Below are 26,185 nucleotides of genomic sequence, written 5' to 3' on the forward strand. Positions count from 1 at the left end.
CATTTTCCATATAAGGTAATCCTCTACTTCCGATACCGAAAAACTTACAACAGGCCTCTCCTAAACAAGAACCAAGCGGATTTCCGCGCAAATTATTAACATCCTCACTTCGCATATTCTTATAAAAAATCTTAGAGCACAGAAAAAGAAATTATTTTGCTTATTTATTGATTTTTTTCCCAGCTTTTCTGACTTTGTGGCACAAATGAATGCAGTCTGGTTTACAGGACAAAATCCTTATTACAGGGCAATAATAAAACTATGTATAAATGCGTATCAACGGACAACATTCTTCATTTTTGTGATGTTCGTCTGGTAGAAAATATACATCTTATTTTGTTTTCAACTTACCTGAACGATCTAGATGATTTTCTTAAAAGAACATGCGCAGGTGTTTTCATAGATATTGATGCTAATGACATTACTGTGTATCTTTTTATTTGAGTTTATCAAGGTCTGCCCGCGCCGATTGGCTCCATTATAGCCTGAGACCATCACGACTTAAATTGCTTTCAAATGAAAAAGGTGACATGATATAGAAGTACAATTCCGAGATATTAGACTTGAAGAAACAGGTTGAGATAAGAGAGATAAGTGTGCGTTCTCTATCTTTTATTAAGTATTCAAAAACTAAGATAATTGTATATAGTGCTAGAAGGATAAAATAAAATACATACAACTTTAGCATGGATAATAAAGAATTAGAGATAGTCAAGGAGTATAAGGAATAAGTCAAGGAATATAAATATCTAGGAGTGTAATTTTCGTTCACCGGTAGCTTTCTGAGTGGACGCAAATATTTAATTACCCAGCTGGCGAACAAAGCCATGCATGTCCCATTTCTTAAAACCAAAAACTTAACGAAATAAATAACTAGCTTCTAGATCTACAAATTATACTTTTAGATGCTACTATAGTACCTTTTCTAACACATGGATGCGAAGTCTGGGGCTTTGAAAACCGAGAGCTTATGGAGCAAATGCATTGTATATTTTTTTTGCGCCGAATAATACATACTATGAAAAAACACGTTATATACATTCTTAGTGCAATAATTATAACTCGAATGATAATTGTTTGGTGTAAACTCACCCCAGGTATCGAAAAAAATAAATCTTGTTCTATAAAAATCGTGTAACAGCGCCAAAATTCCACTTGGCCCAATCATATAAAATTTTAAGTTGCAAATTAAAATTAAAGGCACAATAAATCTTCGCTATAAAATAAAATATAAAAATAAATCATTTAAATTAAAATTTAACATGACTGCAAGTCGATAATGGTTATGCCTTTATCGAGTCCCCTTTTCAGTGAACAACCTGACATGACAAGCTGTCACTGAGTATTCTCACGAACGGTTTTTCTATTGAACGCAAAAGAATGGACATTTTGAGATATATTTTAAATATATTGACACTCATTTATTTCATTACATAACCACACATCACAATGCGTTTAAAGCAGTACCTCTTAATAGATCTAAGGCGCTGTTTGTAGTTCTGCTTAGCTCTTAGCGGCAGGACTCTTTAAAGGCCTAGTTTAAGCTTTCTGTAAGTGACCCCCCCCCTACAAACCGTGTATTTGTATTTATTGATCTTAATCTAATTGCCTAATTGTCTCATCAGATCTCCTATCTGAGTATCCTGCTGTGCGAATACACAGAAAATTGACCCCTACTGTGCACCAGTGCAGGAAATGTACAGCAGGGGATTATCAGGCCATACATTCCTTAAACTAGGCCATTAACAGGACCGTACAACGTACATCGGTTAAAATAGATACGCATAAATCGGGCCAGATTAAATGAATGCACTGCAGTATTTTATTCGGCGGTTCCTTTAGTTGAAACACGGACCTCTACACAATATATTTTAAGCTTACAACGAGTGTGCAGGAACCTATATTAACTTAAGCTGACTCGCTCCCGCTGGCACGAAGTTGCGCGGTGTGGTCTTGTGTTGTGGGGGAGACTGAGTGCCCGGAGAAAACCAACTTGTCAGACTTGATGAAATCAAACCAAATTCACATACGCCCGGGCCCGGCCAGGGACACCTTAATAAGAAACGTGGTGCAAACCAGCCCCCATCCCTCCTAGGAAGCGGATGGAAACTCAGTTGTTGAATGATGAGCGCAGTTTACAATTAACAATCTTGTTGCCATCAGCGTTGAAGAGAGTGATATGAAGGCCCTTATTGGGTCTGATTGTAAATGATTCAAATCGAATATTTTGACAAAAGCTGTGGGCCTGATTGTAAAATAGTTTAATTTACCAGTTTAACCAGCCTAAGTAGCTTATTACGATTTACTTCAAATACATACTTAAATTTGATCAATATGTATATTTTAAATATTGTGATTATCATATCTAAAATATTAAAACTCTCCAAGAAGTAAATATAATGGAAATAATAAACACACAAAAGAAGCGCTGTCACAAGGGACTTACGAAGCCTCGAGAAATAGGGGCCTGGGTGGGATAACCTAGCTCTTTCCAAATAGATCTTGGTTCCATGACGTGCCCGGTGTAATTTTTGCTGTTGTTTTTTTTTCTTAGTATTGAGTACTGCAGTAGAATATATGATATCTGACCTCTGTAATCATAGGTCCCAGCACTTTGATTAACAGTATAAAATACTAGTTAAAAATCTGATGACCTACAGAATAGTTGATACCAGAAGTAAAGCATAAGCTTTAACACTGAAGTTCTATCAAAACTGTTCACAATTGAATTACAATCCATTTTATGCTGTTTGCCTAGACAGATTGAAGTACCACAAATCGAAATTAGGAGTCATACCTACTTTTTGACATGACATTTTAAAACAATTAATGCGCCAGACCCTGTCTTACTTTACCTACACAAATAGTCCTCATCCAATATCGGGTTTGATTTAAATTGACACGAACAACACACTTGCTAGATGAAAGCAATGCTCATATATATCCAAGTATATATAGGTTTTCAGTTACTGTAATGAAGCTAGCTAATTGTATTAAAAGTCACGATTTTAAATTACCTATTCTTAGGTAAAGACAGATACTTACCGGTTGCAGTTTGGGGCCACTCAAAAGATTTTTTGGATTCGATTTTAGTGCCTGTGGACAGAATTGCGAAAAAAGGTAAAATCAGGCTTGTCACGCCTACAGCTTTTCATGCTTTCATATATTGTGAACAAAAACAAAGACCATTTTACGAAAAATCTTTATTTGAAAAAAATGACACATAACCTCATTACACTGGCACTAATACTTGAAAGCTACATTTTTAACTAAACAGTCGGCAGTGACAGATATTAATGATACATTGGGGGTACAAAAAGGGCTTTCTTTGTACACTATTTTTGGCACAATGGGTGAATCCACTTTAGAATGTCTCAGGGTAACTTAGGAAACTAGATGAATTAATCGAACATGTAGATTATTAATATTAGGTTTGAAACATCATCATTTTAAAGAATATCATTCAGTTATGCTCAGCGATATATACATGTTTCATTGTAAAAGAGTCACTTGTTTTTATGATCGATTTTCATTCTCTCTTATATCTTAGAAAACGTAGCTAAACATTTTGATGTTTATAAAACTTTCATCTAATTCCTGAGAAAAACCTTGGACATTTTCCAGTCATATTTAAAATATATATTAAAAGCAACTGCATGAAATATGCAACTAAAAGAAGAAAATAATCAAGTATCAACTTAACAGATTGCAAAGATTTGATTGCCAGTGATTTCTGCTTCTCAAATGTTTTTCTACTTTTTAAAACATTGTCATAAATACAACAATGTATTTGCATTATAAGACTTTCACTAAACATAAGATAAATTTTACAAAAAAAAGGTTTTGAATACAAGTACATGAATAACCAGTGCCACGGTCATGGCATGTAAAAAAACAAGCGTATTTCTCAATTAACAGTCATGGAAATCTAGTGACCAATGAAAAGAAAGCTATTAGATTTAATTCTCCAATGAAAACAGACCTAAAAACTTCATCCACCAATGAAAATGTCTGATTGCATTACCCACTTTCAGTTCTCAGCCAATCAAATGGCATCCTAACACAAGCACATACATTAATGAAAATTCAAATCCCCCGCCAACTAGGATTTCCTTAAATGCACAAGATGTTAAAGTTACTTTGAGGGAATTAACGTGAGAGGAATTCCTTTTTAACAAAATGTAATTATCCTATGTACCTTTCCTATTTTATGCATTACCAAAAGCTTTTGTTCACAATCATCATGTTTGTTGAAACGTACCTTCATTGATTTAGAAAATCACATGTATATGTAGCATCGCCCAACACATGTACTTAACAAATGACAAATGAACGGAGAGTAAATGCCAATAATACAGATAATGCCAATAAACCCCTCTCGTAAATCACGTTTAGCGGGGGATCAGATCACAGACAAGCTCACTCAATCAATCTCGTACACAAAAAAAAGCGCCATATTTACAAATACTTTAAAATTAAACATAGCGGGCCAGATACATGTTTAATGTATACATTTTTTTTTTATATTCTTGTATGAGCTTCCAGTATGGAACGCTATGTTTCTTAATAAAGTATTAACACTTACATACCATTTAATACACAAAAGCGGTATACTTCACATGATACACATGATATTTATTGCAACTAGAGTAACATTTTCGATGAAAAATAACAATAAGGCACTTCATGGTTGCCGACTAGAGTTCAAATAGAACATGTCATGCAATATATTTGTCTGTACAAACACAGACAATTCACATGTACACACTATGAACTAATACAGCCAACATATACAGAAATACATAATAATAAAAAAAACATTGCATAGTCAATGAAGAGCATGAATAATTTCCAATTCAGCCAGAATACTTTCTTCGTAACATAAAAGCTGAAAATACTGAATAAAATTTGATGAAGAAGCATATCTACACTCTAGCGATTTTTCAAAATAATTATAGTCCTGTTACAACTTTGGCACAAACTTGACAGCGACTAACGCGTGACCTAAGGTTTCCGGCTTTCAGAGTTTCTGAGATGGGCGTTCTAAACTGCTGATTCTGTGCTATGGTGGTCAGCCAGAAGCTGAATTTATTCGCGAAGAAGTGGCAGGTACCCCGGGCTCCGTTGCACTCGATGAATGGTGTGGCCCTGAAGTCTTCGAGACAACTGCCGGGGCTAGACAAAGCCTGTCCACCGCCGCTGGGGCCCGCTCCAGTGTGCTAAAAATAGAATTAAAAATAGATTTGGCAATGCATTATATACTTATAATATGTTCTTTATTGAATATGAAGTGTGGAATTCAAAATATTTCTTGGTTCAATGACGAACTACATCATACATGAGTAGTTGCTTAAATACCAGGAAAAATGAACAATAATCAAAACATTAATGCCTTACCATCACAAAACTGTATCCAATCCAAAGTCCAGACCAGCCAATGGGGCACTCTGGGATCTCAAGGGTCTGAGAGTGAACAGCCAACACGTTAGATGGGGCATCACAAACCACGCATCGACTGATATATGGCGGGATGTCGTTATCTGCAACTGGCATCATGGGCATAGGAGCGTTCGTTGAGAGCCAGTATGACTTGTCGTTTCTGCTTGCATAGTTGCAGACGTTGTCGGTGCCGCAGAAGAGGAATGGCATTGTGTTGAAGCGTCTTATACAGGAACCGGCCCAGCCTAGAATATAAATATGTTTTGGTAGCTTTAATATTAAAATTCTTCATGAAACTAAGTTATAATGTTAATTTAGGACTGATGTGATATTAAAATTGCTGATAAGAATTTACTTAGAAGGGGTCAATAGTTCAGAACTTTGTTAAAGTTAACACCGTAATTAACAACAACATTGTTAACTTTTGAAAAGGAACTACTTGATGATGTGCTCAAACATTTAAATATAAAGAAGTACAGCTGAAACATTTGTCTCAAATCTTGTTTAAATTACAGCAAATCAAAAGTGAATCCTTAAACTTCAAGAGCAGACACGATTTAAAAGTTAGCAATGAGGACATTAACAGCGTTGGTAACTTTAACTAAGTTCTGAAAAAATGGCCCAAGAATGATATTTTGCAGGTATAACAGTGGTCAAAATTGGTACAAACTAGAAGACCCTTCATGTGTAAAGTGGTGTCCGAGTTTGCTCAATTTTTTTATTGTATATATCAGGGCTTCTTGAAAAACCTTGACGCCAAGCGAAAGTGTCAATTTTCTGGCTTGTTCATTTAAAAGTCTAATATCAATGACACGATTAATCAAGAAGTTAAACATAAAGGCTTTATAAGTCATTCAAAATGTGATATGATCATGGAGAACATTTCCCAAATAAACAAAACTACATACCAAGATCCTGGTGATGTGATCTCTCGTTGCCTTCAACATATAGTAGACTGTAGCCTTCCCACATCTTGTTCATTCCTGTAGGGCATTCTGGGATGTTACGAGACTGGCTGTGTTTCGTCATGAGGAAGCCAACTGGTGGTATGTAACCAGGGTTACCCGGCAACCCAGGAAGACCCGGCAAGCCCTTTGGTCCTAAAGGAGAGAAAAGAAAAAGGATAATAATAAGAATTGGCAAGCCCTTTGGTCCAAACTATGGTTTAGGAAAGAATTATATTATGTTTCTGTTACAGTTTAATATTAATTAAATGAAAATATGTATTGAGTAAACTGTTTCAAAACTGACAAAAATTTATCAGGCACTGCTCCAGCTAGTCCTGGATAGCAGGGGGTGGGTGGGTGGGTTGTTTAGCCCTGCTGCACTTTTCTAGCCCCCTGCTTTCTTTTTACTACACCCCACTGTGCCCTTTTGTTTGACAGTGTTGCCTTTGATGATTATCAAATTTACACAGTTTATATAATTTACTCTTATTGGCATGATGTTATGTGGGTGTGTTGGCAAAGAACCAGAGTACTCTTACAAAATTCCTCGCACCCAGGTTGGGACAACCAGGTTGGGAACCAAACCCACAACACCTTGGTACTCACCATCAAGTCCATCCTGTCCCGGTCGCCCATTGAAGCCACGGTCTCCTGTGTCACCCTTCGACCCGGGGAAGCCTGGAACTCCGATATCACCCTGGGGTCCCGAAAGGCCAGGACGGCCTGGAAAATGTCATGGAATAGGATGATAATCTTGTTATTCCCACAATATGATACAAAGAGTCTAATGCATTTTTTAATGAAGCAGATATACATTTGTAAACTCATAAGGTCAAAGAAATTTGACCACACTTGCGAAAAATTACAGTAGCAGGAACTCTGAACATAAATGCTGTTACTGTTACTATGAAAAACTATAAGAATAAGGCAGCATTTTTGAAGACTGCTTACTATACACCCTCTTATCAAAGGAAAAGAAATGTAAACGATCATACCCTAAGAAATAATATAATTTTTTTCCAAAACAAATTGTGTTACTGGTTATGCATTACTTAGACACAGCTGGTTTGAATTTGCAAATACCTTTTTCCGTTCATTTTTATCTTAACGTTATCTTTACAGTAACTGAAGTACTTGATTTTACAATATTTTTCTGTAGGCACTAAAGATAAGATAAAGCTAGGTTTTAAATGATTGTTGCAGAAAAGGGACAGGGTGCTAAGGGAGAAAAACACACATTGTTTCAGGCTGTGAAGAATTAAATTGCGCTTAATTGAAGAAGTATTAGGTTATAACTGACAAATATGTCAAGTTTGTATGAATTAACAGTCAAACCCTGTTGGCTTGAACATGCTTGACTCAAATTCCTCATTGGCTCAAACTAGATGAAAAGGACCGATTTCTTTATACAGAATGTTAACAATGCTGCTTGGATCAAATTGCTTTTAGGCTCAAGGTTTTTTCGCCGGTCCCTTGGAGTTTGAGCCATCGGGGTTGGACTGTACATTCATATTAGAAATTTAATCAAAACAAAAGAATTTTTGATAATCTTAAGCATTTGATTTATTAAGGCAGAATAGTGCACATATATTCATATGAAGTCACCATGATGCATGAAGGTAGAAGGGAGAGGGTGCTACCAAAAGAGAGTGCAGCAGCCTTCCATAACTCTTAGCTAAAACTATACAGAAGGTATACAGCCATGACACCTTATCTATACGAAGATATATCTCATTGAAAAAGAGAACAGCTAACACTGTATATGGTCAAATGTACCTGGAAGTCCGTTCTCTCCCTGAGGTCCGGGCTCGCCAGCAGGTCCAGGAAGCCCATTAAGTCCAGGTTCTCCTCGATCACCCTTCATCTGGTAGTTCTGGGGTGGTTCCCACATTGGGCCTCGTGGGCCTGTTTCTCCCTTCTCACCATTGTAACCTGTGTGGTAGTGATTAAGAAGTTTATTTATACAATTATCAAGATAAAAGAGGTACTTTGAAACAAAATGAAACCCAGGCCCCAATTTCTTGACACATCTTAAGTTTAACAGGCTTAAGTAGCATATTTCACTTAGCCAAATACATACTTAAATTGGATTTGGATAACATTAAATGTATATGTGGAGAAAACAAGCCCCATCCGCTTACCTCTGTTACCCTTGGGTCCCTCAACCCCAGGTATTCCAGGCTCTCCCTTGCGTCCTCCCGGTCCAGCCAAGCCCGGAAGCCCAGAGTCACCCTTCATACCCTCCAGTCCTGGCATCCCTGGAATTCCCTCGTCCCCTGTAGATGGGAAAATAAATAATTCATTCATTTACATACATGCCATATTTCTGGAGACCATTCCAGGGGATTTGTTCACAAAGGCTGAAAATTCAGGGGGATTTTTTTAGCAGGTCAAAGTTAGCAAAATATCAAAGTAATTTTAGACGCAAGTACAAAAAAATGTATTTAAATATATTTATTGCTATGAAAACCTTTACCTTTTTCACATACAAAAGTATTTTATATATCATCATATTGTTATGAAACACTGTCATGTCATACTGTTATGCACATGCAAAACATAATATGTCATAGAAAAAATATGTTTTTGAGACAATTTATTTGGCAGTCCTTTCTCCTAGTCATTTCCCAAATAGTAATAGTTTTTTCCCCTTGATCATCATTGCACAAATAAATGTGTTTTCCCTTGGAATCTCGACCAAAGGCGTTCATCAACATATTCTATGATAAAATGCACTTTTAAAAAGTATAAAAACATATATGAATTTAAATAACTTTTGATGCTATGTGGTTAAATGAGTTGAGACTGTGACTGAGATTTGACTTAAGTATTTTCGTGATATTGGGGCTAGGGCTGATATTTACTAAATCCCTGGGCCATGATTTCGTACAGTCTCAAGACTGAGTTCAGACAAAAGTGGCAAAACTTCAATTCTTCATTACATTGTTACTTTCCTTCTAATTAGGTTTTAATAATGAACTTTGCTGAATTTATCACTATTTGAAACAGTGCCATCATTTACATTTATTTTTGTAAAACCAACCAAATAAAGATGATTCTACTTAATTTAATAATGTAAAAGTGCTTTCCTGAGTCTGAGTCTAGACTTGGACTTCAGTGTATTTGTAATTCCTGGTCTGAGTCTAGACTTGGACTTCAGTGTATTTGTAATTCTGGGTCTGAGTCTAGACTTAGACTTCAGTGTATTTGTAATTCTGGGTCTGAGTCTAGACTTGGACTTCAGTGTATTTGTAATTCTGGGTCTGAGTCTAGACTTGGACTTCAGTGTATTTGTAATTCTGGGCCCTTGTATAAACAAACTCAGATACTCAAAGACACAATGTCATATAAAATGAAGACATTTTTTACACATGGACTGGGCCTTTTTTTTCCTGAAGTTACACTCCCCTGGCTGGAGTATAAACAAACTAACCTACTCTGTCGGAGAACTTCTCCTTTTGAAGAGTATGGCAACTTATCTTTAACAGTACCGGAAAAAGATAATTGCGATCAATCTGTTCCGTGACACTGCCTTGAAGTAAGAACATATAGTTCAAAGTAACTGCTTTAAATATTTAATCTCATGTAAATAATAATTACCTTTTTCTCCGGCAAGTCCTGGCAGTCCATCTTCTCCCTGAGGGCCAGGCAATCCAGGCTCTCCACGGTCACCCTTGCGTCCATTTAAACCTGGTGTTCCATCCACACCTGGGAGACCGCGTTCACCTTTGCGACCTGTGAACGAAGCAAACAGGATAGTTAAATAATTTTTTGAATTGTATGTGATTCATTTATTTTTGTGGTCTTATTTCTGTCGATTTCTCACTTTTATAAACACTTAAACTTATGAATACATACAATCATATACAACAAATAAGGCCTAAAAAATACTTATGGTTTGGGCACCCCTACTTTTTTTAGTCTGTGATTCATATGTCGTTTAAAAAGTATATAATATCAGCCAGAAATTAACTGCTTGTTAAAAATTTGCATGATAAAATTTAGATGAAAATTGGTAAAAGAAGTGTAATACAACCATTACATATTTTCCAACATTACACTAGTGTAATTCAACCATTACAGTTTTTTCAAACACAACACTAGTGTAATACAACTTTTACATATTTTCCAACATTACACTTGTGTAATACAACCATTACATATTTTCCAACACTACACTAGTGTAATACAACTTTTAGTTTTCCAACAATACGCTAGCGTAATGCAACCTTCACATATCTTCCAACATTACACTAGTGTAATACAACTTTTACATATTTTCCAACATTACACTTGTGTAATACAACCATTACATATTTTCCAACACTACACTAGTGTAATACAACTTTTAGTTTTCCAACAATACGCTAGCGTAATACAACCTTCACATATCTTCCAACATTACACTAGTGTAATACAACTTTTACATATTTTCCAACATTACACTTGTGTAATACAACCATTACATATTTTCCAACACTACACTAGTGTAATACAACTTTTAGTTTTCCAACAATACCCTAGCGTAATGCAACCTTCACATATCTTCCAACATTACACTAGTGAAATACAACTTTTACATATTTTCCAACATTACACTTGTGTAATACAACCATTACATATTTTCCAACACTACACTTGTGTAATTCAACCTTCACATATCTTTCAACATTACGCTAGCGTAATACAACCTTTACATATTTTCCAACATTACAATAGTGTAATACAACCATTACATATTTTCCAACATTTTGCAAGTGTAAAACAAGCTTTACATATTTTCCCATATACACTAGTGTAATACAACCATTACATATTTTTCAACACTACACTAGTGTAATACAACCATTACATATGCTCCAACATTACAATAGTGTTACACAACCATTACATATGCTCCAACATTACAATAGTGTTACACAACCATTACATATGCTCCAACATTACAATAGTGTTACACAACCATTACATATTTTCCAACACTACACTAGTGTTATACAGCCTTCACATATCTTCCAACATTACACTAGTATAATATAACCTTTACATCTTTTCCAACATTACACTTGTGTAATACAACAACTTTCTCTAATATTGTTTCATTATTTTCTGTATTAAATTGCATATAAGAATCTATATATAGCTGTGCCCATTGATTTTATTTAATAAAAACCCAGATTTCTCACCCTCAGCTCCGGGGAATCCGGCTTCACCCTTGATTCCAGGAACACCCTCACCGGGGTAACCAGCCTCTCCCTTCAGTCCAGGAATTCCGTCCAAACCACGCAGACCTAGGAATGAATAATAGAAATGATCAGTTCAGGAAATTGTTGTTAAACAATAGTTTATTGTTATGGCAAGAAACAAATGTTTTTTTTTCAGTCAATGAGTTAAAAATAGAACATAATCAACTTCGGGAACAAAGGTTAATGTGTTCTGTCTGGCTTAACTTTCATACATGATTTATTCATAACTGGACTTCCTGATGGATTTGGTTTTATGCTGCATAAAACCAGGGCTGTTTACAGAGCCAAAACCTTAGTCTAGTAAAATTAAGCAAGGGTAAATATGGGCAGAGCCCTTTTGGGGAGGGGGGGGGGTCAAGAATATAACTCTTATATCATAAAAAAAGATTGACAACAGCACACTTTTCATTCAATCATTATTTCAGATAACCTTTATAAAATGGCATCAAACTATTTGCACATTCCAAAATATTCGTTAAATTTGTCACAAAATACACCCATCTTCATTCTAGGACACCAAGTTTGGAAATTGGTGCATAACATAAATTTGGAGATCAGGGCCTGTAAAATTGGCAATTAAAGGGTCATAATTCTTGAGTGACTGATGTAACATGGATGGTTAGTGAGCCTGACCAAGACTTTCTGCCAATTCACATTCTGACCAAATTTGGTGATGACTGGACAAAGGATTCTTAAATTATTGATTGCACAAGACTGCTTTTAGGTATTCTTTATAATTAAAGGGTGATAACTCTTGACTGACTAAAGGTGATAATCTAACATGTTCAAGGTATTCCGCCAATATCAGTTCTGACTAAATTAGGTGATTATTGGACAAAGGCATCTAAAGTTATTGGGTGGAAAGCATACTGGATGCCGCTCGCAGGCCAATCGGCCACAGGTAAAACTATAATATGTCCAGTTTTTTTTAAAAACTCCAACCATACCTGGTTCACCCTTCTCTGCACGTTGACCCTCCAATCCAGGCATTCCAGGCAGTCCTGGCTCTCCCTTCTGGCCCACACTATCACGACCGGTTTCTCCCTTACGACCAGGGGCTCCAGAAAATCCTGAGAATAAGAATTCAAAATTTAAGTTATGATTAAATGAGTAACATACATAAAGGATATTAAAACTAAGGAAATGATAACAAATTTGTGGCTAATAATTATCTTCAAACAATACTCTAGCTTTTAGGGATACCAGTCAGCTTACTGGTAAGTCAGCTCTTAGATAAAGTATCACCATGTGTCTGGAAGAAGACAACTAACTGCCATTTTTCATTGTAACTGAAAAGGTTTTTGCTATTTTCTATGTCTTGATAACATTTTTGTTATTTTCTATGTCTTGATAACATGTTTGCTATTTTGTATGTCTTGATTTAACATTTTTGCTATTTTCTATGTCACAGATTTTTTTTTTGCTATTTTCTATGTCTTTATAACATTTTTGCTATTTTCTATGTCACAGATAACTTTTTTTGCTATTTTCTATGTCATTGATGACATTTTTTTCAACTTACTATGTCACTGATAACATTTTTGCTATTTTCTATAGATCAGATCAAAAGCAGCAAGTTAAATTTAAAACTGCTATGGCCAAAAAAAGATGAAATCAGCTAAAAAGAAGAACATTGGCATCCTTGAAAGATGGATTAACTTAGAGTGAAATGCAAAGTTTAAACTGACCTCTTTCGCCCTTTTCTCCTGCACGCCCAGGCTCTCCGTTGGCACCTGGAAAACCTGATGCACCCTTTTCTCCATCCCTTCCGGGCTCCCCTGGGAAACCAGGCTGTCCCTTCATTCCCTGTAGCCCAGGCAATCCTGACAATCCGGGCTCTCCCTTCAATCCCGGCAGTCCTGGGGCTCCTGTAGGTAAATTTGTATCATAATTGCAGTATTTTATGTGACAGCTTGAACTGAAATTGAGTACTAATACTTGTACATGATATAGAGCTGTCTTGAGCATGAACATCTTTTAAATCAGTATAAAGAATATGCATGACATAAAATGAGTTTTGATTCAAGGAAATGAATATATGAAACATTAGAGATACAAAATCGTACCTGAAGGTCCCTCGGGCCCGGTCAAGCCACGTTCTCCCTTCTCTCCATCCCGTCCAGGCAATCCAGATCGTCCAGGTAATCCATCCTCTCCCTTAAATCCGGCCACACCATCAAGGCCAGGTAATCCATCTTCTCCCTGCCGTCCGGGCTCTCCTGGCCGGCCGGGTAATCCTGGTGCTCCTGGAATGTGTGTATGAAAGAGTGGTTTAAGATCTAAAGTCAACAGCATTGATTCATGTTTAAGCTATTTTTAACTCCGAAAACACAACCCTTTAACCACTGTTTAAGTAGGAAATAATAATATTTGCTGAAATCTAAGGAAATTTTAGCAATTACAACGAATAACATAAATTAAAAGTTGCTAAGAAAATAAAGTAATTTACTCATACAATAACTCCATTTTTTTTAGCATATTTGAAAATGATCCTTGAAATATGAACACATGGGTAAAAGTCAGTATTGTCAATTTCATCTACGGTAATATTAGCATAAAATTTGAAAACATTTCTGGGGCCAGAGAAAAGTTAACATATATATCTAATAAACATGTACAATCTGAACTCCTCGGCCATTTCCCATCTAAAACAACCTCCCATGTATGCTGGTACATCAGTAGAAGTAGTTGGTAAAAAAATTAACAATAATGTTAATTAATTGTAGTGTTTTAGCATGTATTGTGTATCACTTAGTCAGAATTGATTGCCATTGAAGTTTATAATTTCGTAGATTATTGTTATTCCCAAAAGTAAAGTCAATAAGTTTAACAGCTAAATTGAAATAACTGCGCGAAGTATTTGCAGTGTAGTTAAATGATATGATTTCTGTCCATAAACATCCAAGGTTGATACATGTAATATAAGATTATCAAATATGATTCTATCACTCAGTTACTAACCTTTCATGCCGGGAAGTCCATCCAGCCCTGATGGCCCACTGGTGCCTGGCACTCCATCGAATCCCTATAAAGACATTTGATTACAAAGAGTTTAATATGTGTTGATTTTCAAAATAGTTTTCTTAAGAAAAAGATTAAAGTTTCAAAACATAATTGTGAATAAAAAATTAATCAATTGTCAATTGGTAGGTACAGTCAGATTTGGGGGTCTTAAGAGTCAAGCTCCCTGCCGCAGAAGTAAAACTGGCTTTTAAGAAGCCCTTTTGAGGGCTCTACTGACTTCAAACTGGAGTGTTTATACTAACAACAACAATAAATAAAATCAACCAAAAATGATCAGTTTAACTTTTCTTAATCAATTAAACAAATTTTATATATTTTTTCATCCCTGGAGCCGTAAGATCTGCAGAAACCTGCAAATCCACTGACAAATCATATCCCTGTAATAATTTAACTATTTTTTTCTATAAAGGAATTCAGACATACCCTTTCTCCCTTCATTCCTGGGAATCCTGGCACTCCTGATTCACCCTTCTGTCCTGCTACTCCAGGAATGCCATCCAATCCCTCTCTTCCTGGTTCCCCTGGGAAACCTGGTTCACCCTTCTGACCGAATCCTGGTTCACCTGAATCACCCTTCATTCCTGTCAGTCCGGGCACACCTGTAAACAGAGCAAAATGACATTTATATATTATAAAACTTTACAAAAAAATATTAATATCAAAATTAGACTGACAATATGGACTGACCTACATTAAGTGAAGCATTCCTTTTCACTGCCTTCCATTTATTAATAGACCAATGGCTATAAGTTTTGTTGCGTCAATGAGCGTTACCCTGATCTCCACATTATAACAGATTCCTTGTGTTTCGTTTATTTTTGAAAGAAAGACGAGCACTAATCCGCATATTATTTTTAAAACTCCTCATTTAAAATAGTATTTTTGCATATTAATAATCATGTAAGAAAGTCAAACTCAACCAAGTACATGGATATTCATATTCCATCGGTAGTATAATATTTGCAACAATGTCCACAGCTTATCAGTAGATTAGCATGCACATTTAAATAATATGATTGGTTAATTATATAGTGATTATTGGATAAATATTGACCAATCAATAATCTTTTCGGCTTACTTTGACCAATCAAAACCTCTGTTAAATAATGGGCTGCAGGTTCAATAAGGCAATTAATGTTTTCTGTCAATCTTTGCTTTAATAGCTGAACTTGAAATATTTGATTTTGCTGATATCACTTTATAAAATTGCAACATCATATATAATTAAATCGCAGTTATGGTCTCATATTAATAATAGTTAAAAATATCAAAAACTGTTGAATTACTGGTAAATTTTCAATTGGATAGTTTCAAAATAGCCCAAATAAGATAAATTGAAATTAATCTGAAATGGATAACTATTTTTAAATTTGTCAAGAACACCATGTTGTACCATCAAGTCCTCTAGGTCCGGGCCTGCCGTCCAATCCGTTTGGTCCAGCCTCTCCCTTCTGACCTCCACGTCCGGGCTGACCCGGGGTTCCATCTAGACCGGGTAATCCAGGCACTCCTGATTCACCCTTACCACCTAGAACAAAATGTTTAAGACTTTATGAAACATCAAATTTGAACTGCATGGAAAAAGAAGCAGATTTTATTCGATCTTCTTTTAAAACCTCATAATCCTGGCACTTAGTTTGTGTTCAGCCATGGCTCCTGTGAATGTATTTTTTTCACATTTATAGAGACCTTGGAACATAAACAAATTATTTTTAATGTTTTTCTAGCCTATATTTACTATATAGGTATGTGTACATTTAGTATATATAGCCGGCAAAAAATCATATACTAGTTTACTTCTGTTCCCTGAGCAGTCATAAAGATAATAGAAATTTTACAGATATAAATCAATCATTTTCTTTTTTAGTATAGATATTTTAAAAAAAGCTTTAAAGAAGTATAAATTAGTACTTTAAGGTTTACTATCAAATTTATTAATTCAGTAAGTAATCAAACTTGCTTTTCATAATTATTGAATAAACAATAATAAGATGGCCTTTTATAATTGTCATGTAATGCTGTAAATTTTGTTTCTGCCACAATTGACAAAATTAACATAATGCAAAGCATTTGTTATGAAGACAGGCGAATCATCATTTCATTCTCACCTGGCAGTCCATTAAGTCCTGGTTCGCCGTTAACACCCGGGAATCCCCGTTCACCTTTTGGACCCCCAATCCCCTGTAACCCTGGTAACCCATCACGTCCTGGTTCACCAGGGAATCCGATCACTCCCATGTCTCCCTTAGGACCTATCAAATTCATTACATTGTCATACATTCATAATTCATTTTTCAGAATTCTAAAACTAAGAACCAGTCGGTTGTTGTGACATGCTTAGCTGCTTGAAAACAAAACAGATTCTTTCTGCAATGAGAAATTATTTTTTTCTTCATTTAAAGGGACTGTACTCCATATGATGAAATAGCGAAAAAAAAGAAAATTGTCGAAAACTGACATAAGCTTGGTATCGATGTGTACAGTGCATTGAAACTTACTAACTGAAGTACCACATAGTTTACAATTAATTTATTTTACACAGTTTTCTCGTATTTTTTCCATTAAAAAAGATTATTAGGTATGTCTACTTAGTAGAATTAATTCCTAATGCATGATTGGCTAGTCGATGTTATCACGTGATATTACCAAGTTAGGTATATAGCTTAAATATTTCAAACTTTTGGGCATTCGTAGCACAGTGGATACAACACTGGACTGCAATTTTGGTGACACTGGTTTCAGCCCGGTCTCCGACTCAATTTTTTTTACATTTTGGTATTTTGTTACAATTATGATATCAAAGAGTAAAACATTTAATTTAATAATTGTAATGAGATTCGTTACAGAAAAAAACTTTTTTTGGTGCCAATCTGGTGTACAGTCCCTTTAACAACATCAGAGCTAAAAGTAACATCTTATTCATTCCTCAAGCTATAAAACCAGTAATGGAATTAAAACAAGACCAACCCCTAATTTTAATTTCTAACATTAATACATGGCTTCAAAAATCGTTACACGCCCAGCAAACATTGTGCATTGTTGGGCTTTTAGGCTTATGTAAATTTATACCGCAGTGATTGTAAAACCCAATACTAAGACATGAAAGAAAAATCTTGATCTTACCTGGCAGTCCCGGTAGTCCATCATCTCCGTTGGGGCCCCGTGGACCAGACTCTCCCTGTAATCCGGGCAACCCATCCATCCCAGGTAATCCAGACTCTCCCTTTTGACCACGGGCACCTGATAATCCAGGAACTCCGGACAATCCGGGTTCACCCTTGCCGCCAACATCACCTAGGGGCAGAATTAATAATAATTTTCTATTTTTCACATCACTCCATAAATAAAACTGCAGAATGATCATAGGATTAACCTTGAACTTTAGAACCCTTGTAATCTTTACACCAACCTAAAAGTGAAGGATACATAAAACAAGCCAGTACCTGGTATTCCGGGCAGGCCAGGTTCTCCAGAAAGTCCGGGCAAGCCCCGTGGGCCTTCTGGTCCTGCTTCTCCCTTCATTCCTGGCAGACCGTTCACTCCGGGCACACCGTCTAATCCAGACTCTCCCTTCTGACCTGGAAGTCCATCCAAACCGGGCATACCTGTAGAGAAACAGGGAAATAATGACCATTAAAATACATAGACATTGCATAAGATAGAGTCACACACATTAAACATATACATAATAAGAGGAGGTTGAACAAAATAGGATTCATTACAAACATTTAGAAATTAAGAGATTTATTGCTCTAGCAATTACCATGATATATTAATGATTTAAAAAAATAGTTGATGTAGAGAATATTTGTTAAATTACAATATAAGATCAAATTTTATTTCACCAAGTGTACACAGAAATCAATATGTTAAGAAGTTGCCCATCATTGAGTAAAAATAGATTTTGGTGAGGATGAATTTCGATCTGACACTGAAACTTAAGAAATAGTTTGTTTTTTTTATGCTAAGATGTCTGTGTCTGTAGTAATTACTAAAATTTAAGAAAATTCTCAAATCAGTACAGCACCCAAACAACTCCATTTGCAATATTTTTTTGCACTGTATGTTTTTTTAACATTTTTTTTTTTAAATACCCTACCTCTTTCTCCCTTTCGTCCGGGTAGTCCTGGAACTCCGTTCACCCCATCAATACCTGCATCGCCCTTTGGTCCAATGACAGCATTACCGGGTGTTCCAGGCTCTCCCTTCATGCCTTTAAATATACATAAATATTTCAGAAACTAAAGGTCAACCAAGATTCGTTGTCAGAAGTCCCGGTACTTTATTCCGTCTACACTACATTAGTATTGTGGAAAAAAAAATCAAAAAAATCTTGTTCTTATGAATTTGAATGAGGTAAGGGAGGAAACTCCTTGTCCAATGAAATCACATGTTACAATTTAATACTCTTCAACTTAGAAGATTATCCATGACCAATGAAATAAACTATTACAATTTAATATTCTTCAAATGATAAGAATAACCATGATGTCATACAGGGATTTAGTGACTAAATATTTAGAAAATTACACACAACATAATTTCATTGGCTTAGATTACTAAGTAGTCCCCATTCAGCACCATTGAAACTGCCACAATAATAATTCATGAGGTTTTCTTGCCTAAACAACCAACGTAACTCAATAAAGCAGAGCGTATTTAAAATTTCCATCAAAAATTAAGGTCATAAATAAAACAGTGATAATATTTACTATTCCATGGCTAATCCAATTCATTTTATTTTAAACCACAAATGACCAACCTTCAACAACAAATAAGGTGTAGCTACAGACCATTTGGAGCACAGGTAATGGTCATCATATTATAAATTATTATTAGTTACAACAATATCCAGGATGTTTTGCAATGGTTTCTACGTAAGAACTAATTTACTAGATTGACCAATTGCAGGGTTATAAACAATATGATTTAGTTAAATAATATTCCATGAGCTAGATCCAACGACTAACCAGGAAGTCCTGACAGTCCTGGTACTCCGGGCTCTCCTGCCGGTCCATCGAAACCGGGCAAGCCCCCAGGCCCACTCTCTCCCTTGTCACCACGTGGTCCAGTCAATCCTGGAAAGAAAGAAGGGAACAAAACATTCAATAGCAGTTCACATGTATCTTTTAAATCTTCTGATCAAAATATCTTTAAAATCTTTCATTTTTTTACTGAGTTTGAATTTATCTTATTATGGAAAGTTTATTTGCTTAAAACAAGAACGATAGGCCCATTTATCCTTTATCCTGAGTTGTGAAAAGTAGTTAATTCTTTTGTTTTGTCAAAGTTAGCAAACATGTTTATTGATTGGTCAATATTTATCCAATAAATACTGTTGATTGAAATATGTTAGAAAATTGACTTAAGTTAGTTAACGACTTAAGATGTTTTATGAATACCGCCCCGGTGTTTTAGCTACAAACCTCTCGGTCCCGACTCTCCTGGCCTTCCATCAAGCCCATCATTCCCTGGTCGTCCAGGCAGCCCATCAAGTCCTGGAAGCCCGGGGTTTCCTGACTCTCCGTCAACACCTGGAAGGCCATCCATGCCCGGGATACCGGGGGGTCCTGCTGGCCCACGGTCACCCTTAGCACCCTTGCCAACAATAACCGTCTCGCCTGAAAAACATGTGGATGATTTTAGATAACTTTAGATACTAATGCCAACATATATTAATGCTAGCAAAGAATTGCTTTAAAATGGCAGAAAAAAATGATTTATTCCTTTTTGATGTTTCTTACAAATCTTCTGCTTATTAATATATAAAAACCAAGGATGAAAGACAGGTAATTTTGTTCAAATATGTACAAGAAGAATGTATTCTTTGGCAACTAACCTAACAATATTATTTATATGCAAACTAAATGTTTAAGTTCAAATTCCAGTTGTTCATACCTGGCACACCCTTGTCACCCTTCATTCCTGGGAGCCCAGGAAGACCGGGCTGTCCTGGGTCACCTCGATCACCTGGCAGTCCATTCATTCCAAATCCACGCTCTCCTTTCAGTCCGGGGTTTCCTGACTGACCTCTCTCACCTGGGCGGCCAGGTACACCATCACCACCACTATCTCCCTGTAAGAATCGTAAGTAAGATCATTGTGAAATTTCAGTGATGTTTCCCTTAAAGTAACACTCGTATTTAAAATCAATACATACAAATGTATAACAAACATAAGTTTTGAGTGGTAACTACTTACTAAATAATGCATTTTTCAAAATTTTAGTAAATAATAACTAGATTGTAGCTGTGTATCAAATAGCAGAAAACGCCAATACATTAAATGACTGGTGGTTCCTAAAAGATTTATAGTGATCAACTATAAGGTCATAAGGGAGAAATACCGTATTTTCTGCTCTTTTTTCTCAAATAAAAACAAGGTATCCTTCATAAGATCCATTTTTTAAAATATTTATTCATCCTTTTTGGTAAATTAAAACAATTGTATCACCTGTGACCCATGTTCTTTGAGTGTGGCAATACCTCTTTTTTGTCTTTTTTTTTCAGTACAGGGTTAAAGGCACCCATTATAAGTTGATTGAAAATTATTGATGAAAAAGTATTTAGTTATAATGTATTATCATGTAAAACTTATATGAGATTATTATTGATAAAAAACAAAAAAAGGGGATATGATTTAGGTACACATAAAAAAATATTAGTGATATTTTTGCGCTTTTTAAACTATGGAGATTGTGGCCACTTAGCTATTAATTAAAAACAACAACAATAAAGGCTAAAGTCAAATTATACTTTAATTCGTTTATTTCGAAATAAATACATTTAATTCTTGAATATTGGGACAGCGTTGTGTAATATTTTACATGATTCTTAGTAATGGGTGCTTCTTCGTTTTATCTGTTTAACTTAACATCGGACTGGTTCTCATTACATTTCAGCTATAATTAACAACATTGATTAACTAGTCCATATCGGAACTCTCTTTCTAGCACCTTCTCAAAACATCAGTACGCATGATTATTCCTTTTATTTTTTGCATCAATCTATATTTGCGCCTTAAAGGGTTAAGTAATAAAAGCATAAATTTTTTTCTGACCTACCTACCAACAACTTAAAATGTGGCCAAGGAAATCCAACACACAATATATTCTTATTGTGGCCTCATTAAAAAGTTATCTTTTGATCTGTATGATTTCCTAATTTTCCCTAAAAAGATATGCAAGAATAAATAATACACAGAAAAAAAGGCCCAGAGATATATTGGTCATCCTTTAACAGTTTGAATCCCACCTTAGCACCCTGGAGTCCAGGCAGTCCTTCTAAACCACGGGGACCCTGCGGGCCAGGCTCTCCCTTCATTCCAGGCAGACCGTTCAAGCCATTTTCTCCTGGTTCCCCCTTTGGTGCTGAAGACATTAAGTGATTAAATATTAACACTGCCTTCTGAGTTCAACCTACATTTACAGCCAATGAAATTGTTTGTTTTACAACAGTCATTAAGAAGTTCGTATTTCGTGGGTGTTTAAAATGTATGAACTGCCACACATCCAATATAAACATAGCTATGTTAAGTTTAATAAAAAAATTGTACTAAACAATTAAATTTATCTAAAATATGGTATTCTCGATAGTATTTTGCAATATAAATATTCCTTAAAGCATCGTATAAAGGACATATAAAAAGAATTGAGTTCATCTTCAATATAACATTTTCAGTATGGGCAAGTGCATTCTTTTCTGTGTATTTCATAATGTCAACCTGTTTTGGTTGTCCAGTTAGCACAGTGGTTAGCGCACTTGCTTCTCACCAGGGCGACCCGGGTTCGATTCACGGCTTGGGTCACCAAGCCGGGCAAGTGAGCTTTCTCCAAAAATACAAGACCTTACTCTCAAGCAACATTGTGCCAACGAGAGTGACTTAGTATAAGTTTTCATAACTTGCTGCACAATCCTTGTAAAATATATGTTTAAACTAATGTCTACCGGTTTCAATAAACAAAAAAATTATGTACAGAACATCTAAATGACAAAAAACGTTTAAAACATCATCTCAAGGTTTTGTTTGTCAGACATAAATAAAGTATAAACATCTATGTGGCTGTGTGCACCAGGATATGGTCAACTATAACAACAGGATTCTTACGCTGAAAATATTCATTGGGAATACTGGCATCTTCTCCCGCAGGTCCTGGTAAACCGTCCAATCCACGATCTCCCTTCAAACCCTAGAAACACAAAAGGAAATAAGATTCAGTGCGTTTCTTTTATAAAATACATCAGTCCTATTTCAAAAACAATCATCTCATTTTCATAATCAGTGCTCTCAATTGACAATAAGAACCGGCTGCCGGCCCAAACGGACGGTTCAAATGGCAATAGGGCCGGTTCAAATTGGGAAAACTAAATGAATTTTCAGTAGAATAAGTAGAAGCTGGTCAATTACTTAACTATTTGAGACGGTTCAACCGAAACTTATTGAGAACCCTGATAATATCTTATTGCATGATAACAAATATTACAATGAGATTTCAATACAAAGTTCAATAAAATATTTGAAACCCACAATCAGCCCAATGTCCCACTTAGACCTCATCACCGATAAGCTGCAATATCCCATTTAACAAACGTTCTTATCTCAGGCCCTATGAGTTGTCTGGTCTTAGATTAATATTTTTGCCAATGGCCAGTTTGAATTAATACAAGTTCATGGGTAATTTTAGGAATTAAAGTGATTTTCATGATTGCTGTTTATCAAATTACACCGTCGTTTTCGCCTATGGCCTGTCTTGTTGTTTATTGAATGGTGTCACTGTTAACTATCTTGTCTGCCCGTGCCTTTTTATCGATACCATCTACCCACTTGTTTTCAAACTTTTTTCCCAACCCAGATTAGTTCAGTTTATACAGGTTTTTGCATTTAATAAGCATCTAAAATATTGGAAGCGTTCTGAACAATTTTAGATGGATTTTGATTTTACTTCACTGATTTAATAATGTTCTATTATTCTAAAAATAGTTTTCACTTACTGTAGATCCCATGGGACCCTGTAACCCTGGGTTACCATCAAACCCTGGCTCTCCCTTTTCACCCTTGTAACCCTCATTACCGCGTTCACCCTGCAAGCCCGGGCGTCCAAGCAGACCAGGTGTTCCTTTCTCGCCCTGAAGGCATCACAATGTTATTTCTATATCATTTTTACAAATTTATTCATTGAGATGTTTGAATTACACTAAGCGAAATGTCTTGTCACAAATGTACTATCAATCTGAGTTTCATTCACTGATTAAATTATTATATCTGAGCCTTAATTTTTAAGTACAAAACATATCAACATAATTTCAAACACATTTTTATATTAATATTAAACTGATTATAATAACAAATTAATAGAACATTACATATGTAGTAGATTATTACTTTTGATGACAATTACTCTGAGCCTCCAAATTTTCATCATCTTTATTATAAAACATACTTCAGAAATAAAAATTAAACAATATCAAGTTACCTTAATTCCATCCTGGCACTGATTACATAATCCTCCTCTGTCTCCCTTGGTACCATCTCGTCCCGGCAGTCCTGGTCGCCCGTCCAATCCTTGTAATCCGGGTGGGCCAATTTCTCCCTTTAATCCGGGTAATCCTGGCCGCCCAACAGATGAATTTCCGGGTAAACCGGGCAAACCTCTCGGTCCTCTGTCGCCTTAAAGTGGAAAAATAAAATAATATCATTGTTAAGAAGGGCCTTATTCATGTTTTATAGGGTCGGTCATTGATGGTTGAGGCCACAATTAAACACCAAATATTCAGAGGGTAAGAGTTGGCAAGTGGTAAAGATGTCCACCTGTCACCCAAGAGGTCATGGGTTAATGCCCCAACAGGGTTACTTTCTCATGGCCAATAAAAAATTGACACCATAAGGTTTGCTTTCTTGCCATAACTTAGTTTGCTTAAAAAAGCTATCATCTTTTGTGATGAACAAGCAAAATGAAATAAGTATAAACCAAATAAATATGCCAACCTTTAACCTAACCATGTTGAGAGTCGTCTAGTGGTATAGGTGTCTGCCTCTCATCCAACAGGTTGTGGGTTCGATCCCCACCAGGGGTTCTTTCTCACGGCCTCTCAAAATGGACACAGTACTGGTTTCTACCCAGGAATCTGACTCAAGAGTGATTCTATAACATTCAGCTTTCGTCACAATCGAGCTTCAAGAAATTAGTATAAACTAACCTTTAAAGCCAGGTAATCCATCCCTTCCAGACTCCCCACCCCGGCCTGGCTCTCCAGGAATCGACAATCCGGGCTCTCCCTTTGGTCCATACTCGCCCTTGGGTCCAGGGTAGCCGTTCTGGCCAGGAAGACCATCAATACCAGGAAATCCTGGAACATGCCATTAGAGTAATTCTATACCAGCGAGTAGTAACATTGTTTTACTAGGCGATTTTGGAAAATCTTCGTTAGTTAAAATATTATGTTTGTTTTACAACAATTATTGATAGAATCCAGTTATCTTACTCTATTCCGTTATATAATATATGGCATAAAAATGTAAGACTATCATTAATTATTTTGCAGTAAACAAAAAAGATCAATTTTTGTAAGGTTTGACGTCAATTATTGACTTGACGTAGCAAACTTCATCCTCTACTTATTGTAAATCATTTTAATTCTGCAATAATTTAATTTCAGAATGCAAATATGCAAACAAGAATGTCATGCCTTGAACGCCAACATGTTCTTGTTCTTTTGTTAGAAAAGGGAAATAACTAAAAAATAGTAATTATTAGTTATTTCCCTTTGCTTTAAATGTGCGTATTGTCGCCGACAATATGAAAGTGTACCCAGTATTATTTAAATACCTTTAGTTGTTTTTAGTTATAACCAAGGTTAACGATTTTGAAAGCTGACATCAATAACAGCACGATAATACCTCCAAAAACAATAACAGAACTGACAATTCAGAAACTGCAGAAAAAAAAATAAAAAAAATAAAATAAAAAAATGTGTTGTTTATATATTTTTTAAATTTAAGGAATTATTATTAATATTTTTTCATAATTAGACATTAAAGTGTAGTAAACACAACTCTACACCTTTTTCTATGAAAGAATAGAAACGATAGATGTGTTTAGAATTAAAATGTCCATGTAAACCCCCCAGCTGCATACCTTGTAATCCTTGGTCTCCCTTATCTCCTCTGGGTCCGTCAAGTCCCTGTTGTCCTGGAGGTCCGGGCACTCCTGGGCCGCCCCGGAGCCCCTCTGGGCCAGACTCTCCACGTTGGCCTGGTAATCCGGGCAGGCCGTCCTCTCCATTAGGTCCACGAGGACCGGGCGGGCCTGGCTCTCCTGGGCGTCCGTCACCCCCTCCTGGTCCCTGCATAGGCGAATAATGGATTTGCTTTAAATAATTTATTGTATTCAGGGCCATATACTACGATTATCTTTAATAGATTGAATGTAATCTTTGGAGTAGAATTTGAGTATTTTCATTGCCTATTTAATAAATCAGCCAATAAAATGAATAGAATCACCGAAGTCTATCTAAGAAGAAGAATAAGCAT

The 26,185-nt window shown here is 35.8% G+C and overlaps 1 protein-coding gene across 2 annotated transcripts in view; it reads right to left on the reverse strand.

Moving 5' to 3' along the window:
• Positions 1–3,188: 3,188 nt before the first annotated feature.
• Positions 3,189–26,185, reverse strand: part of LOC128219704 (collagen alpha-2(IV) chain-like) — a 43,468-nt gene continuing 20,471 nt past the window's right edge. For both annotated transcript variants that reach the window (XM_052927631.1, XM_052927630.1), the window contains exons 14-40: positions 25,791–25,998; positions 24,853–25,002; positions 24,129–24,322; positions 23,647–23,781; positions 22,763–22,844; positions 21,910–22,025; positions 20,555–20,732; positions 20,083–20,277; positions 19,627–19,734; positions 18,756–18,869; positions 18,100–18,261; positions 17,780–17,950; positions 16,765–16,908; positions 16,050–16,184; positions 15,080–15,255; positions 14,594–14,657; positions 13,699–13,878; positions 13,321–13,500; positions 12,580–12,702; positions 11,573–11,677; positions 9,987–10,121; positions 8,528–8,662; positions 8,163–8,318; positions 6,993–7,109; positions 6,348–6,539; positions 5,398–5,684; positions 3,189–5,219 (exon numbers count right to left, since the gene is read on the reverse strand). In XM_052927631.1, the coding sequence (XP_052783591.1) occupies positions 4,953–5,219; positions 5,398–5,684; positions 6,348–6,539; positions 6,993–7,109; positions 8,163–8,318; positions 8,528–8,662; positions 9,987–10,121; positions 11,573–11,677; positions 12,580–12,702; positions 13,321–13,500; positions 13,699–13,878; positions 14,594–14,657; positions 15,080–15,255; positions 16,050–16,184; positions 16,765–16,908; positions 17,780–17,950; positions 18,100–18,261; positions 18,756–18,869; positions 19,627–19,734; positions 20,083–20,277; positions 20,555–20,732; positions 21,910–22,025; positions 22,763–22,844; positions 23,647–23,781; positions 24,129–24,322; positions 24,853–25,002; positions 25,791–25,998 (4,209 nt within the window). In that variant the 3' untranslated portion in view covers positions 3,189–4,952. The remainder of the gene's footprint in view (positions 5,220–5,397; positions 5,685–6,347; positions 6,540–6,992; positions 7,110–8,162; positions 8,319–8,527; positions 8,663–9,986; positions 10,122–11,572; positions 11,678–12,579; positions 12,703–13,320; positions 13,501–13,698; positions 13,879–14,593; positions 14,658–15,079; positions 15,256–16,049; positions 16,185–16,764; positions 16,909–17,779; positions 17,951–18,099; positions 18,262–18,755; positions 18,870–19,626; positions 19,735–20,082; positions 20,278–20,554; positions 20,733–21,909; positions 22,026–22,762; positions 22,845–23,646; positions 23,782–24,128; positions 24,323–24,852; positions 25,003–25,790; positions 25,999–26,185) is intronic.

This window comes from Mya arenaria, chromosome 15 (genome assembly GCF_026914265.1).
Source record: "Mya arenaria isolate MELC-2E11 chromosome 15, ASM2691426v1".
Lineage (NCBI taxonomy): Eukaryota > Metazoa > Mollusca > Bivalvia > Myida > Myidae > Mya > Mya arenaria.